This window comes from Colletotrichum destructivum, chromosome 4 (genome assembly GCF_034447905.1).
Source record: "Colletotrichum destructivum chromosome 4, complete sequence".
NCBI lineage: Eukaryota > Fungi > Ascomycota > Sordariomycetes > Glomerellales > Glomerellaceae > Colletotrichum > Colletotrichum destructivum.
Window position 1 is genome coordinate 3,341,347 of NC_085899.1, and position 15,797 is coordinate 3,357,143.

Genomic DNA, 15,797 nt, shown 5'->3' on the forward strand with positions numbered 1-15,797 from the left:
ATCAGATCATTCCAAGTGCTCCACTATCTGGGTTGGGTCGGGTAAATCATCCTTGCACACCTATGTGTCGATTCCACTGCTTTTTGAATCCACGAAGCTGTCAGATTGGACCGTCTCACGCGTGGGGAGTGGGCCGGCGGACTACTCCTGTTCCCTGGCCCGTAGGATTCAATAAGGATTAATATCTACCAGGTAGATGATTCGATAGAGCTGAGGAGTGGACAAGAGGACGGAGGCAACCGGGAGAGGGCAACAAGTGCCGCGCTTCTGGGACGTGTACATGTGCGGAAAAGTGTCCTTGTGTAAAAAAAATATTTCTTCTATTGACATTTTCTCTTCGCGCTTCTCGACCCATCTCTGACCTCTGCAACCGTCAGTACGCAAGTCGATCCCTTCAGGCCGAGGACAAGATGTCAACGCCAGCTGGAGCCTCGGGCACACAGCCCAACAATGGCAAAGACGGAGACGTTATGGTCTCGAGCTCGCAAAAGGCATTTCTCGACCGGGTAGACGTTGAACGACGCGGCACTGCTGCTGACGAGGAGGATCTCACAGCGTTGGACTCGCGACGAAACTCGGCCAAGGCTGTGTCCGGCGCCGACGAAGGGCAAGGCCACGATGCTATCGGCGTCAGCAGGGTCGAGGCCTTCAACAAGATCCTCTACCAGTCGGGCAAGTCTGGCCGGACCTTGCTCTGGCTGCTCGGCATCTCCATCGGCCTGACCATGTTCGCCTACGCCCTCGACCAGGGCATCACCTCGACCATCTTCACCACCATGGCCAGTTCCACCTTTGGACAGCACAGCTCGCTCGCGGCCGTCAGTACCGCCAGCCAGATCATCCGGGCCATCAGCAAGCCCTTCATCGGCAAGCTGGCCGACATCACCTCGCGCCCCACCACCTACACCGTCATCCTCGTCTTCTACGTCGTCGGCTTCGCCGTCGCCGCCAGCTCGAGCTCCTTTGCCGCCTACACCGTCGGCATCTGCTTCACCTCCGTCGGCAAGTCCGGCCTCGACCTGCTGAGCGACATCATCGTCGGCGACCTGACCCCGCTGCAGTGGCGAGGCTTCTTCGGCGCCGCCCTCTCGATCCCCTTCGTCGTCACCGTGCCCGTCAACGGCTTCATCGCCGAGGGCTTCGTCGACAACTGGCGCTGGGGCCTGGGCATGTTCGCCATACTCGTGCCCGTCTTGCTCTTGCCGGCCATCGTCACGCTCTACTCGATGCAGCGGCGCGGAGAAAAGCTGGGCATGGTCACCATGGCCGCTTCGAAGCGCCTTCGGACTGAGGCTGCTGCCGCCACCGCCGCCGGTGGTGACTCTGGCGAAGAAGCCGTTTACAAATCAAGGGGTTTCGCCTACTGGGTAAAGCTCTTGTACGAAGGACTGATCGACATCGACATCATTGGCTTGGCGATCCTCGGAGCATCCTTCTCGCTCATTTTGCTGCCCTTCACGCTTGCCAAGGAAGCCGACGGGGGCTGGGGCAACGCTGGCATCATCGCCATGCTCGTCGTCGGCTTCGTCCTGCTCGTTGCCTTTATCCTCTACGAGATGTACCTCTCCCCGAAGCCGCTCATGACGAAGCGCATCATCCAAAACCGCACGTTCCTCGCCGCCGTCACCATCTACACCTTCAACCAGATGGCCTCGGCCGTTCGCAACACCTACTTCTCCTCTTACATCTACATCATCAAGGAGTGGTCGACGTACGAGTGGACAATCTTCTTGGGCATCACAACTATGGGACTCAGCCTCCTGGGGCCCATCGTCGGGCTCATCCAGAGACGCACCCATCGGTACAAGTCCATGATGGTCTTTGGCGCCGTGGCAAGACTCATCGCCTACGGCCTCCTGGTCCAGCCCGATGGCCGGATGATCCAGGACACGGCCCGCCTCGTCATCGCCCAGCTCACCTTCTGCCTAGGCTCCTTCAACGTCGTCGGCGCCCGCGTGGGAAGTCAGGCCTCCGTGCCGCACGAGGACATGGCCTCCATCATCGCCCTTCTCACGCTTTGGTCCACGTTGGGCTCGTCTGTCGGCAGCGCCGTCTCGTCGGCCATCTGGACCAGTGAGATGCTCGACCGCATGCACATGGAGATGCCCGGGGTCGACGACGCCACGGTGGCGAAGCTCTACGGGAACATAAAGAAGCTGCGGACCACGTACGACTTTGATCACCCCGTCAGGCAGGGCGCCATCCGTGCCTATGCCTTTGTCAACGGCCACATTGCCGTTACCGCCCTTCTCTTGTCTGCGGTTCCCTTGTTCGCGACCTTCTTCATGCCCGACTTCTACCTGGGCAAGCAGCAGAACGCCGTCACAAACAGGGGCCTCGATGGCGAGGTTGTTGACGTACCGCAGAGGCAGTCTAGTAATGATGGCGGTGAGGCTGCGCAAGCTAACGAAGAGCCAAAGCCGCTCTACCGGAGGTGGCTTGCCGCCTACCGCAGGGACGTGTAGATTCTCTGACAGGACAGTTGTGTCAGGTCCAACGTAGCATTGAACACGACTAAATAGTCACAACATAGTGCGCTACCATTGCGTCATCAACTATGGATGCTGTTGGCTATATAGTTCAGCCAAATTCAACAAGATTATGTTTTGAAACTTCAATGTGATTCTGTCTTGAAAGAGAACACTCGCTAACATTTGTTGTTTCCTAACACCACTGCAAACTATGTAGATAACATCAAGTGCAAGCCGCTGGCTCTTCATAGTCATCGTGCTCAACTGCGAATTGGATTGTCATCTGTTTGTGGATTTAACCGAGGAGAGATAACTCACCAAAGTTTCACCAAATCTTATGAAGCCAGGCGTTCGAGTCAGAGACGATAGAGCAGCAAGTGTCATCCAAAATCATAGCTGAGAGCAGTCGAGTTGAGCGGCCAAGCACCCACACGCTTTACATTTTTCCGCTTTCGTTAACTCAATTTTTACACAGTATCGTATTCGTGCCTAACATCGAATCGAAAGGCGTTTCTCCCAACGGTTAACTCAGCTCGCAAAACCAAGTCTCAACAACGAGTTCGTGTCGATCCATCGGACTTGACAACTCCGATCGGTCTAAAGAGGGAGTTCAATCGGCCATCTCACCGTTACCAAACGTTACCTGCATCCCCGAAATGCTTAGCATACCATGGCCTATCGGACTGGTTTCCCGCCTTCTTATCAGAGTTAGTTGTTCGTCAAACCGCAGTAGGCCGCTCAAGACAATCAGGTCATGCTACCGGCAAGATCCCAGACCTGAATCAGCCACGAAGGGTCCACGACTTGACGTCTCTTTGAGACCTGCTTCTTTCGACAGTCGTCCCCGATGCACGGATGCAAGCCTCAGCGTCACAGGTTGGGCGGCAGCACAGGGCCATGAGTCGAGCAGGACAATAAGCATCTACGAGCTCTTGGCGTCGTTGAGCTTGGCGTGCTGGGCAACGAGATGGGTCGCGGGGAGAGTGACGGAAATCGGTGTTGGGCAGCTGGAAGAGGCGGGAGGTACCTATTTATCGCCAAGGGAGCGCCAAGAAACAACAAGGAATGAGCTGCAGTCTCAACTCCAGACGGCTCCGGCTGTTGTGCCACTCGCACCGTAACAGCCGGGCCCAAGAGGGAAGGTCTGTGAGGACTCCCGGTCTCCGTACAAACCACGTGGTTGTGAGGCAGAAGTTGTTGAGGTTGTTCGGACTCGCTATCAAGATGGTCTGCACGTCATTGATTCTTCGGCAGCGATACCACATCGCCTTCAAGGTTCCTGGGCAACCTGTTTGCAAATTCACAGCTCCCTCTTTAGGTTAACAGTTCATAAGTTTATTACAAAGCCACGGAGATGACTCGAAAGTGTGCACTCCACAATTTAGTCTCGTCTATTGATATGTCATACGCTTGCATAGACGGCTTATCGACCGACCCGGCTAGAGATCGACGAGTCTTGAATCAGTCAAAAGCTCCCGCCTCAGCTTGTCAAGTTGAGACGTATTCAGAGTTGGCAAAAGCAACAGTAGCTTCACCCTTATTTTTACCTCCTTCCTTCCTCGAGCTAGTCTCCGGTTTGAGCACTTGGCATTGACTTGGCGCACGATGTTTGGCAACATCTCATTGGCGAGCCCGCGCTTGAGGGTTTATTTGGGCGTGGACGATCGCCGACTTCGGTTATACGTTTGCCTGAACCACATTGGCCGCTTGCTTGCTTGTCCTGGACTGGACTACCGAATGTAACGAGACCGTTCCCCTTGCCTCCGCGGACTTGATGGCCGGCGGCGGCTGGGCCCATGACCGTCCGGGGTCCCGACCAGTGCCGCCCGTCGACCCCAAATCGTAGCGAATGGTTGGCGAGATGGCAGATTCATGCTGGTGCTAACAGAAGGGAAGCAATATTAGGGTTCCTTTCTCGGGGAAGTCTATGAGATATCCACATGTTCGATATCCTTGAACGGAGCTGTTTGTAGCACCTGTCAACTGATCATGTCACGGTGCTCCAAAGTAGATTCCAAGCGAAGCACCTGTTCCCACTCATTCGACCCCTTCGGCACCGGTTCGGAGTGTGAGGCCCAGTCCTGTGCGGGGCTACGATCGGCAGACTCGCTTCAAGCGCTTGTGACTTCTACAGTAGATGCTGCCATCCTCCTATCCGGATGACAGCTGCAGCAGGCCTTGCCGACCATCCGTGTTGATAGTAGCTACCTTGGCATCGTTGGGCTCCCGCGTTCCACCTTCCATGCTGTTATCCCAAGTCCGTCTAGGCAGCCTGGGCGACATTGCATCTTCCTTTTTTGATTTAGTTCAGTATTCATGGATCTATGGCCTGGGGCTTGACAGGCCATCGCGAGGGAGGCATCTAGGAGAAGGAGGAGATACGAAAGCAACATCTATATAAAGAGACGATGTGAGGCCCTTCAGTTTTGGATTGCTTCTCTAGCCTCACCACCCGCAGCAACATCTCCCTCATCAGTATCAGGTCCTGCCTCCCGGTCAACTCACAATGAAGTTCTCCATCGGTGTCTCCCTGCTGGCCACCTTGGCCAGCGCCGTCAACGTTGACATGGCCAAGCGCGACACGTCCCCTCTCGATGTCAAGCTTGAGGCCGTTGGCAACTCCGGTGTCAAGGCCGTCCTCACCAACACCGGCGACTCCGACATCAAGCTCTTCAAGACCGGTACCTTCCTCGACAGCGCCCCCGTCGAGAAGGTTGAGGTTTTCGCTGCCGGTAACTAATACTTACTTCCGCATGTTCCGTCTACGGATGTGATAGACATGTTGACCCGCGAACAGGCAACAAGATCGACTTTGACGGCGTCCGTCTCCAGATCGCCACCTCGGGCCTGAGCGAGGACGCTTTCCAGATCGTCGCCGCCGGCCAGAGCCTCGAGGTCGAGTTCGACGCCGCTGAGCTCCACGACCTCAGCAAGGGCGGCGCTGTTGACATCGTCACCCAGGGCTCGTTCCTGTACGCCGACGCCGACTCCACCGAGATCGCCGGCACCGTCCCCTTCTCCAGCAACAGCGTCCACACCGAGATCAACGGCGACGAGGCCGCCTCCGCCCGCGCCGCTTTCCTGGCCAAGCGCACCATTGTCCAGTCTGACTGCACCGGCACCCGCCGCACCGCGACTGTGGGTTCACCTGTCTTCGTCCTTTTTTTTTCTTTTTCGGTCCGGCAACCGCCAGCACCCATTTCCGGCTCCGGAGTGGGTCCCGGGCCGCGTCCCGACCTGTCAGCCTCCTGGCTATCGCATCCTGGACAGTTGCACTAACACTTCTCCAAACAGGTCAACGCCATCAGCCGCTGCCGTTCTCTTGCTGTCGCTGCCTCCCAGGCCGCCGCCTCCGGCCCCGCCGCTCGCATGACCGAGTACTTCAAGTCCTCGACCACGGCCACCCGCAACTCCGTTGCCACCGTCTTCCGCAACATCGTCTCCGAGTGCGGCAGCACCACCTCCGGCGTCTCCCGCCAGTACTGCACTGACGTCTACGGCGCCTGCTCCGGCGGTGTCATCGCCTACACCGTGCCGGCCCAGAACTACATGGTCAACTGCCCCTACTTCTTCAACAACATGGCCGCCGCCTCTTCGACCTGCCACGCCCAGGACCAGCAGACCACCATGTGAGTAAAGTTATCAGTCATGCCTGAGGTATCGGAAGCCCGTATGATGACTAACTGTTCGTGACAGCCTCCACGAGATGACCCACCTTCGCCAGATCAAGGGCACTTCCGACTACGGCGGATACGGATACAACTTTGTCCGCAGCCTGTCCGCGGCTCAGAACCTGAACCACGCCGACACCTACACCCTTTTCGCTCAATGTAAGTTCTATCGCGCTGCCTTGCATGATGGGTTGGGGGCGAACTCGCTGACACTTTTATCCAGCCATCTACGCCGGTTGCTAAGCGACTCGCTGCTGTCGGTGACACGAGATGCCTCCCGGGCTTCAATAACGGTCGTATAGAGAGGGATGGATTTTGCAATTGTGGTTTTTGACTGGGTACGTGTTTCCTTGGGCGTTGCCCCTAATGCGCGGGAAATGTCTTGCCGGTCTTTACTATATTGGATAAGTATTCCATCTAGTGCGGATGTAGGGGTTACGAATCACATGATCTTCTAAGCCAACATGCTCTCGTGACAAGCAGTGTCCACCGAGCCGGGTAGGAAATTTGTTTGCCAAAATTCCAAAGTAGTCATCGGTCATACGCCAAGCTCCTGATTTGTAAAACTGGCTGCTACTGTGATTGTGGTGATCAGTCCTGCTATTATCGCGGCGGTGCCATTTCCGCAAAAGGTTCTAGGCTTTTCAATGACCCGCTAGCTTGACAATTTGAAAATGGCTAGGAGGAGTATGGTGACTTGCAGCAAACAACGGGAAGGATGCTATACCATACGAAGCTGTTGTGCATCCCAGTTAGAGTTTGATTGGTATCAAGTCATGCTCAGTTCAATTGTGCTAGCGGTTCTACGCCGCAGGCGAGTTCGCTTCGTCCCACAAGTGATAATTCGTCGTTGGCCAAATGCAGAGTTGGGAGTCTTGATCAAGAACTCACATGATGCCGACTAGCGAATGGGGACTCCGAAGCTATTCAGCTGGGCCTAGCACCGGAACCTCATCTGCAGACACAGCAAATCGGCTAGTATACCGGGGATATCCGTGTGCTTTGAACAGGGCCTGGGCAAGGAGATTCGAAAAATCAGTAATTATACGTTCGCACAGTCCTCCTGGCAGTTGTTCTAGTCTAAATGTTGAATTGGGCTACACGATAGCTGGCCCAGAGGAAATAGAAGGATCACTGATCCACAAGTCTAGAAGGTGTAGGAAGCAAGCAGCAAGCAAAGAAAAGGAAAGAACCAGTACTAGAAGCAAGGGCAGATGAACTAGTAGGTCTCCAATTGATTAATCTTCTTCAGGAGAAGGTTCACTAAGAGTAGAAAATATCCTCTGTGGACACGTATAACCACATTTAAAGGCAATTGATTAGCTTTTGTTACACGCAACTTGTGATAAATATTGTGGCATTCTAAACAGTTCTATGCGCAAGGGAAACATAGATAGTCTGCCTCTTAGGAGGTGGAAGCTATAATTAAGGGATCTATGATGGGGCATTGCAAAGTACAAGTCTAGGTCTCCTAGTCTATACACACTAGTGAGCTCACAGTATACTTCCTTACTGCTTTGGTTTTGTCTTGATTGCTGAGGTAGATACACTGAGTCAGGCAGCAAAGCTAGGACCTATAGAGGCTCGACTATGAACATCGTAAATTAAAGTTCTGTCTTCCTACTCCCTCGGATGGGCTTTAATAAGCAAGGGGCAGTCTGTCTTTGCTGTGTTTCAGTATCCGGAAGCACCAAATTGGGTTGGTTTGTTAACGAAAACGAGGCCCCTGATCAACATGACGGCGAAATGGAGTCGCGGGCTGGTAACGCAGTTGTCTGTAAGGCTGAGATCCCCATGGCGTCTTTCAAACCTGTTCCTCAACTTGTTTTTACGAACTACCATAAAGGGTTACGGCCAAGTAATACTCCGTAAAGGGATAGCCACCTTCGTCACTGAGCCCCCTCCCCGGCTAATCCCGTACGTCATCCACTGACAAGCGACGATCGGCTCGGCCGCCCCCGGATCTTTTGTGATGTCCTTACTCTACACACAAATATCGAATCACCCAACGAGGGGCCGTTTTGGCATCGCTCGATGTAAGACTTGTCGCCTATATGTTAAACTGCTTAAAGAACAGTCCTAAAAGCACATGTCCGAAACGTAAGACCTATGATGCAGGGCGACAACATCAAGCTGGTTGGCCTAGGATTTCTGACAGAAACATAGGTCCGGCATCCCCCTTAGGTTTTGATTGTCGATTTCCGCGGCCACCGCTAGCACGAAACGCTAGCAAGCGTTCAACATGAAGCATCGAGGGGCTGCTTGACGAGGCGGACTGCGGATAGGCCATCTCGGCTGCTGCCGCCGCCACCACTCCAGACCCATCCAGAGCCGACAGACGGGATCAGACAGACACAGACTACGACTTTGGAGTCTGTGAGACGTTCATGCTCCCGCGAAAGCGGCTGTTTGCTCGCGAGTCCGATGGCTTGCCCAGCCACATAGCCCTGGCTCACTCCTCGACGCCAGCGCCAATCCCGCCAAGACTTTTTCTGCTCCACAGACTCGGTGCGAAATATATTGGGTTATAGTATCTTTGGCCGGCCCTTAGCGCTGTGTACCTCGTGGCTCGCTTATTGCGTTTGCTTTTGATCCCGCCATGACTTTACGGAGTGAACTAAGTGGACTTTCCACCGTCTGAACTATTTATTATCTGGGTAGTGAAGGGGTTTGGAAACGAGTATAAGAAACGCCCTACAACCAGCAACAGTTTGATTCTCTCTTCTCTAAGCTTCTCACTTTGTCCTTCACTTCACTTTCGTTACCCTCCAGCTACCTGCCCTTCGTTTGGTCTCGATTCATTCTTTCTCTCTGTCATCTGTTCATCCCGTTCTCTTCGCTTTCGCCAATACTCCAACTGTTCCAAACACACCCTTTCCGATAGCTCTTCAAGATGTACACCAAGGTCCTCATTTCCGCTTTGGCCGGTGCCACAGCCGTCTCTGCCCACGGTTACGTTGAAAGCGTTACCGCCGGCGGCGAGACCATCAACACTTTCTACCCCCAGCCGGCCCCGGGAGGACCACCGGCGCCGGATACCCCTGGTTGGAGGACCGTCGACCTGGAGAACCTCGGCTACGTGGCCATCGGCGCCGTCGGCGATGCCGACATCATCTGCCACCAGTCCGCCACCCCCGCAAAGCTCAGCATCAAGGTCGCCGCCGGCGACAAGCTAACCCTCGCCTGGAGCACATGGCCCATAACACACAGGGGCCCCATCATCGACTATCTCGCCAAGTGCGCCGGCGACTGCTCCAGCGCCACCAAGGCCGACCTCAAGTTCTTCAAGATCGCCGAGAAGGGCCTCACCGGCGGCTCCTGGGCCACCGACGAGCTCGCCAGCAACGGCAACAAGTGGGAGGTCACCATCCCCAGCGATATCGCCCCCGGCAGCTACGTCTTACGCGAAGAGATCATCGCCCTCCACAGCGCCGACGGCGCCCAGTTCCACCCCCAGTGTATCAACCTCGAAGTCTCGGGCAGCGGCTCCGCCAACCCCGAGGGCGTTGCTGGCACAAGCTTGTACACCGCCCAAGACGAGGGTCTCCTTTTTGACGTCTGGAGCGACGCCACCAGCTACCCGATCCCCGGCCCTGCTCTGTTCAGCTCCAAGAAGCGCCGTGACCACCCCCGCAGCCTCTTCATTGCCGACTAAGCGGTTTCTTCTTCCGCAAGAACACAATGTGAGAATGTAACGTCACTGCAATGGTTGACGGCAGCCTTGACTAGTCTTAATTGATCAAGGTGATGGGTCTGTTTTCTAGGGGGGATTTTCATCACGCCGGTCTGCAATCTGCGCTTCCATGATCGCTTTGGTTTCTTACTCAGCGTATCTATATGCTGATCTCACCGATTCCCCATGACACCTTGTGTCCTGGAGATGAACTTTGAGCCTTTGATTGGAGACAACTTGTTCCAAGAAAGCATCTTCAGCGTACAGACTCGTCTTAGACACATCGAATAAACATATTCCGAGGCAATCGTGCATTTCTCTGATTTGTCTCTGAGTGAAATCGCGGGGCACTTTTTGTCAACATACTCTCGGCCCCGAGGCCTACGTTTCCCATCAGAGGTAACGACAAACATGTTCCCTCTCAACATGCTTAAAACTACTTGAGAGAAAAAGAAAAAGAAACCAGCGGGCGTCCGATGCTCTCGTACTTGTCGCACAAAAGAACCTTCGTCAGCCATTGTCCAATAAGAGATCTGGAAGCGGTAACTCCAGCCTTGGCATGCTGATTCACATCTGACTTTCGGGACGGAAGCAGGCAATTGAGCCTATCTAGAATGAGTCGAGGGGGGCACGGGGCAACAAGTGCCGCGGACTCGATCGAGGCCCATGCTGCCACGCGTGCGAATCCAGCATTTGACTTTCATGCGTGGGCCGGCATTAGCTTTGATGCAGGTACTTTAAGTCTAAAGGTCGGAAACTAGATTAACGAAAATGGGGCAAGCTAATTGAATCTGGCTAGAGAGTATCATGGATTTTGGAAAATGCCTAGCAGAAAGACCAAGAGTTAGAGACAATCAAAGAAAGTGACTAGGAGCACTTGAAGTCTTGACGTTGTTTTTCTTTTCTCCATTTCCATCGGAAAATACATGTCAAGGCCGTTGCTACAGGATCGGGTCAGCCCTTTACACCAGTACTCTAACTACAAAGCCTTCAACTCTAAGGGAAACGAACGCTTATAATAGGCGAGATAGGTGCAAGTCCTATTCGGTGAAGAGGAAGAAGAAGTAAAGATCTATTTCTTCGGACTGTCGCATAGTGAACGGCATACTTTAACTATCACGCTGTCAACCTTTTATTGCCTCAATGCTGCAAAACGAACAGTTAATGTCAGTCTAGGCAGTTGAAGACACAGTCATTGTCTGAACAATGTACTAGATCGAATGTCCACAGCTATATTAGGAGTCATACTGCAGTGAACAATCACAGTTGTGGGATTGCAAGTAAACTAAGGCAATCATTTTTATTTCCATCTTGGATAATGGGATGGATCCATCCGTGTTAGCAGGCACCGAAAAGGCCAGACAATCAGCTGATGAAGCAAGCTAGTCTTGGGGCATGATCTTGGAACAATGCATTAAAACGTGTTATTGAACATGGCGGCGACTACTTGAAGCTAATATGATGATTGTATTGAAGAATGCAACGCTGGCAGCTGCTTGGCCACCGACGTCTTGGCGGGATTGAGTGGACGAGAAAGGTCTTGTGGGAGACTGCCTGCGAACACATTCTTTAGACCTTGGCTATTGGGTTAACTAGGATACCCCTCCAGTAAAGCCATGAGGAACCCAACTCCAGTTTTTACGCTTCTTCCAATTACCCCTTCATGAGAATACCGAGTGAGATATGCGTCCCGGAACCTTGATCCTCCAACATGGCTAAAACAATGATGAATTCCTGGCTTAGGGCATTCGGCTCGAGCAAACCATGTTTCCTCCACCTACCGCGGGTACAGCGGCAACGCGGAATAGAGGCAACTGCCGGCCCCACGCCTAACGGGGCGGAGGGAGCCGTGATCACCGTGCTGACAGGCTGTCAGGTACCAGATTAGCCTACGTTCTTGCAGTACAACTGTGGGGTCTCCTCTCTGGGCTATAGTGCAACGACGTCTTCCCCAAAGACGCGCACAAGTTACGCAGGCAGTCTGACTGAAAATGAGAGATGCGCCTTTTTGCCTTCATCGCCAAAACACGTAACGTTCGTCCCAGTTCACAAATCGGTAAAACCGGCGAACTTGAGACGCGGCGGCTTGGATATCCGAGTTGGATCAGCTCTAGCCCATGGCATCCTTTTCCTTTTGATGCAAAGGTTCTGACTTTATCAACTGTTCCGAGGATGGCCACTGCGTGTGTTGGTGGGCTCGGGTGGTTAGAGTTTTGTGAGTCAGGCGCTGTCAAGGTAAGGGGATAGAGCATGGCATCCTCGGGTTTTCCATCTTGAGAGGCACAGTCAATCGTCCGTGTTGCTTGTCGCCGTCATCTTTATTCTAATCCATGTCTGTTCTCTCGTGTCTCGTCTCGTCTAGACATAAGCAGGTTCACGTCAAACGAATGGTAGAGAACGTGTCCGATGAGCCATGGCGACTTGGCTGATCTTGTCAAGCCACGCAGACACGATGTCTTGAAATGGATTATGGTGGCTTAAGGCTATCGGCAGATAAACCAGAGCAGCAATGATAACCTGTCCACAAGACGGGCAGGTGTATCCGACAGTGAGGCGCCATTCTGGCGAGCCAGGGACCCGTGGTCAAGAAATGGCGTGAGACCAACGGTGCGGAACAGTCGAATTCGTATTGACGATTTTGAGGCACACTGAACTCTGCAAAATGTATAGCGGAACCTGGTACCTTTGGGAAAGATCGACCGGAATTCAGACGAGGAAGTCAAAATTTACAAGCCAAACCCAGGCCGAGGGGTCACGACCGTGTGATCCTGACAAGGGGCAATCGTTCTCGCCAAGGGATCGTGACCGGCGCCCGCGGGGAGGAATGTTCGAGGCTTGACATCATCAAACCTAATGCCGTTGCCCATGATCCATGCTCAGCACAAAGTTGAGGCACCCAGAGTGTGCGGGGAACGGAAGTTAATTGGTCGGTATGCGTTGAGAAAAAGACAGCTGTACTACATAGTACAGGTAGACAGCCCCCCCTCCCCCAGAAAGGAGGTGAAACGTAACGGCAGAAGCCCAGTCTAAAACACGGATGCGGCTGAACTTTCTTCGTCTCGATTCCACCCAAAAAGCTTGTCACTTGTTCGCCAATCCTTGACTTCAGACGAGACTCGGCGATGGCCGTGGCATGGCCGTCGATCAAAAAGCTTCTTTTCTCCGGACGGCAACACTACCCGTGACAGCATCACGGTTTAGGATTGAGGAGCAATCCGGGTTGCGCGGTTGTCGGGTTCTTCGACGTGCCCGCGGGCGGATTGCATGTGCCTAACCGTTTGAGATGATGACTCGCAAGTGAACCATTTTCTGTACCAAGTCGAGAAAAATAGCTATATAAATATGCGCCGTAGACACCCACTCCTCAATGCTCATCAGGCCATCTTCTCTTCAAATCATCAAGTCGCAGTTCTAGCAGCTCTAGCAGTTCTTTACTATTTCACACTTTGTTCAAAGTCTTTTTTTACACTAATACCACTAAATCTTTCAAGATGCATTATTCTCAGCTCATCCTCTCGCTCTTTTGCGTCTTCACCTTCGTCAACGCTCTGCCTGTGCCGGCACAGGGAGAAGCGGTCGTCGCGCGAGCCACCAAAAAGGGGAACACAAAGGCTGAGACCGCTGGTATCAAGCAGAACATAAATATTCAAAAGGAAGAGAAGAAGGACGCCAAGGGTGTGGCCAAGGCTAAAAACCCTAATGAATTCAAGAAGGCCAAGGGCGAGCTCGTCAACACCATTGAGGACGGAAAGAAAGTCCGCGAGAAGAACCAAAAGAACGCTGATCCGAAAAACAAAAAGCTCAATGATGGTCTGAAAAAGGTAAGTCGACCCTTGAGAGCTACCGTAAAAGAAACAGAGGAGTAAGATTGGATATTGACTATTTTTTTTCACTTCCAGGTCCAAGGCGCGCAGGCCGTAGAGGAAAAGCAAGCCAAGGGCCTGAAGGGGAACACCTCTAAGGCTGATAAAGCTACCCTCAAGACTCTTCAGGGCGAGTTTAGCAAGGGTATTGATGTGAACAAGGGCAACTTGAAGGCTGTAAGTGTCGTCAGTAATCCACCGGCGAAATCAAAATACTGATAGATGATTACAGGCAAAGGAGGGTAGCAAGAAGACGAACACGGGCAAGAAGGGCAACTAAATGTGCAAGGGCCATAATGTGACAAGTCTTACATGGAATCTTTGTATTGAATGATGATAGTTCCGACAATATCGAATCAAGACCCGTAGAACTGATTGCCACGAGGGGAGAAAAATATGTAGTGAGACATGTGATGAGGGATGATAGACTCTGTCACGTGCGCAAAATACCAATCCTTATAGGTGAAAGCAAGTCGAATGTAATCTGGCTATAAAAGTTCCACAAGCTGGACTTCAAGGAGCAAAAACAACACTATAGAGGCTTGGTTTGTCATGCTTGTATCAAATTCTCGATATGAAAAGTTTTTTAAACAAATTTGTATGTGTTTAAATAGCATTGCGTTGTCTAGTAAGCATCTGAATGTGCCAATACGCATTGCGTTACGTGCTGGTTTGTCTCAGGTTGTTATATTGTCACAATCCTGGAATGCAACTTGGATTATTGTGAGCTACGATAGAAAGCTCCCCGTACCCAGACCGAATATCTTTTGAATAGGCTTTTGCTATCTCAAAAAATGGTGGACTGAATTCTTGGGGGCCATCTCAAGGACAGGCGTAACTATCCTATAGCCACTACGTAGGGGTGTGCAGGGAGTAATTTATAGGTTGCTGTGAGACATCCCCACAGATGATCCCCTTGGCTGTGAATGAGGATAGCAAAACATGTAGGCAAAGTGGTCAAGAGATCTCATCCCTACAACTTTGGGCGGTCGAGGAGTACGTTTCAGGCTTTCAAACCAGAGCTCGACGACACCGAGCGAGGAACAATACGGCCAGAGGGAGCCAAGCTCAAGTAGTTTTGAGTAGGCGCAGCAAGCCCCGGGTTGTATCCGGCGTATCAACGTATCAGCAGTTGTGTTCCGTTCGTGTAGCCGGAAGACTCATAACTGACACTGCCAGTATGGCAACATTGGGATGTTCAAAGTTTGTGTCTTCCGAGCCACGTCGGAACATGAGGAGTAGGCAGCAAAGATGGATTTGTGCCATTGTCTTGGAGATTGATTTGCAGTCCTTGGGGCAGATTCACCTTCCGTTCAAGGTTGCAGATTCTCACGACATGAAGCTTCTGTTCACACGGACACCAGCCAAATCAGTCTTCTGAGTCTGTTTCCGCAATGACGGCAATACCAGCAAGATCACTTTAACCATATTCCAAAGGATTTGCAAGTGATGTAGGGGTTGTCGACCAAGAGAGTCGGAAACGCTTGTGTCCTTGATGATGCTGTCGCCAAGTTTTATGCAGGTTGAAACCCGATTCTGCCCCATAAACGCGTACTGATTGGATAATTCTTCTTGTGAGCATATCCAAAATGTCCCGTCTAGCAGTCTGCTTGGCCTTTGACGGAAATTATCAACTCCAGAAACTTCACCAAGTGATCAGTCGGACAGGATTGCTCCCCTCAACTTCATGGGCCAGCAGCTACACACCATCAGTCCCTCTCGCCCTCTCTACGTTCAGGCAAAGCTCGCGAATCTACATCCGAATCATCGCGAACACCTCGGACGCCATGGTCTCGTGAGCATTTTAGCAACAGCTAGTTGTTGCCACGGCTATCTGCATTCGAACTCGCCTCCATCTTGATCGGCTTGAGCAACCCCGCTTCGCGGGCATCTCCGCTCCGCCACACCACCATGACCACCACTACCACCACCCACCCTTCGGCGTAGAGATTCCCAGAAAAGCCTCACCGACCGAACTAGGTCCTGCAGGTCGTCCAGCAGCCTCCGTTCCATTGGCGGAACACGTTGAACCGCGAGGCGGTTTCCCCAACCCGCAGCTTGGCTTGCAGTGATGTGGTGGCACACCTAATTGCAGACACACCAGCACACACACATACGC

The 15,797-nt window shown here is 52.7% G+C and overlaps 4 protein-coding genes across 4 annotated transcripts; all 4 read left to right on the top strand.

Annotated features, from left to right (window-relative positions):
* Positions 1 to 410: 410 nt before the first annotated feature.
* CDEST_06937 (Putative major facilitator superfamily, MFS transporter superfamily) lies at positions 411 to 2,465 on the top strand (the record flags this gene model as incomplete). Its single annotated transcript, XM_062923096.1, has 1 exon — positions 411 to 2,465. One exon carries the CDS (start codon positions 411 to 413, stop codon positions 2,463 to 2,465), a length of 2,055 nt encoding a protein of 684 aa, XP_062779147.1.
* Positions 2,466 to 4,929: 2,464 nt separating this feature from the next.
* On the top strand, positions 4,930 to 6,635 carry CDEST_06938 (Putative peptidase M35, deuterolysin, metallopeptidase, catalytic domain superfamily). The gene is made up of 5 exons (XM_062923097.1): positions 4,930 to 5,203; positions 5,269 to 5,609; positions 5,766 to 6,100; positions 6,168 to 6,301; positions 6,366 to 6,635. The coding sequence occupies exons 1-5, from the start codon at positions 4,978 to 4,980 to the stop codon at positions 6,383 to 6,385; spliced, it is 1,056 nt and encodes a 351-aa protein (XP_062779148.1). The 5' UTR covers positions 4,930 to 4,977; the 3' UTR covers positions 6,386 to 6,635.
* Positions 6,636 to 8,137: 1,502 nt separating this feature from the next.
* On the top strand, positions 8,138 to 10,119 carry CDEST_06939 (Putative auxiliary Activity family 9). The gene is made up of 2 exons (XM_062923098.1): positions 8,138 to 8,242; positions 8,309 to 10,119. Exon 2 carries the CDS (start codon positions 9,036 to 9,038, stop codon positions 9,795 to 9,797), a length of 762 nt encoding a protein of 253 aa, XP_062779149.1. The 5' UTR covers positions 8,138 to 8,242; positions 8,309 to 9,035; the 3' UTR covers positions 9,798 to 10,119.
* A 3,079-nt stretch (positions 10,120 to 13,198) lies between these two features.
* Positions 13,199 to 14,060, top strand: CDEST_06940 (uncharacterized protein). The gene is made up of 3 exons (XM_062923099.1): positions 13,199 to 13,636; positions 13,715 to 13,855; positions 13,911 to 14,060. Exons 1-3 carry the CDS (start codon positions 13,307 to 13,309, stop codon positions 13,956 to 13,958), a joined length of 519 nt encoding a protein of 172 aa, XP_062779150.1. The 5' UTR covers positions 13,199 to 13,306; the 3' UTR covers positions 13,959 to 14,060.
* The last annotated feature ends 1,737 nt before the right edge of the window (positions 14,061 to 15,797 follow it).

What these genes read in the sequence shown, in the direction of transcription:
- CDEST_06940 (XM_062923099.1), top strand. Translation starts at nt 13,307, where the DNA reads ATGCATTATTCTCAGCTCATCCTCTCGCTCTTTTGCGTCTTCACCTTC. An exon ending in TCAATGATGGTCTGAAAAAG is followed by an intron (nt 13,637 to 13,714) that starts GTAAGTCGACCC and finishes TTTCACTTCCAG; the next exon opens with GTCCAAGGCGCGCAGGCCGT. An exon ending in ACAAGGGCAACTTGAAGGCT is followed by an intron (nt 13,856 to 13,910) that starts GTAAGTGTCGTC and finishes AGATGATTACAG; the next exon opens with GCAAAGGAGGGTAGCAAGAA.
- CDEST_06939 (XM_062923098.1), top strand. Translation starts at nt 9,036, where the DNA reads ATGTACACCAAGGTCCTCATTTCCGCTTTGGCCGGTGCCACAGCCGTC.
- CDEST_06938 (XM_062923097.1), top strand. Translation starts at nt 4,978, where the DNA reads ATGAAGTTCTCCATCGGTGTCTCCCTGCTGGCCACCTTGGCCAGCGCC. An exon ending in GCACCCGCCGCACCGCGACT is followed by an intron (nt 5,610 to 5,765) that starts GTGGGTTCACCT and finishes TTCTCCAAACAG; the next exon opens with GTCAACGCCATCAGCCGCTG. An exon ending in CAGGACCAGCAGACCACCAT is followed by an intron (nt 6,101 to 6,167) that starts GTGAGTAAAGTT and finishes TGTTCGTGACAG; the next exon opens with CCTCCACGAGATGACCCACC.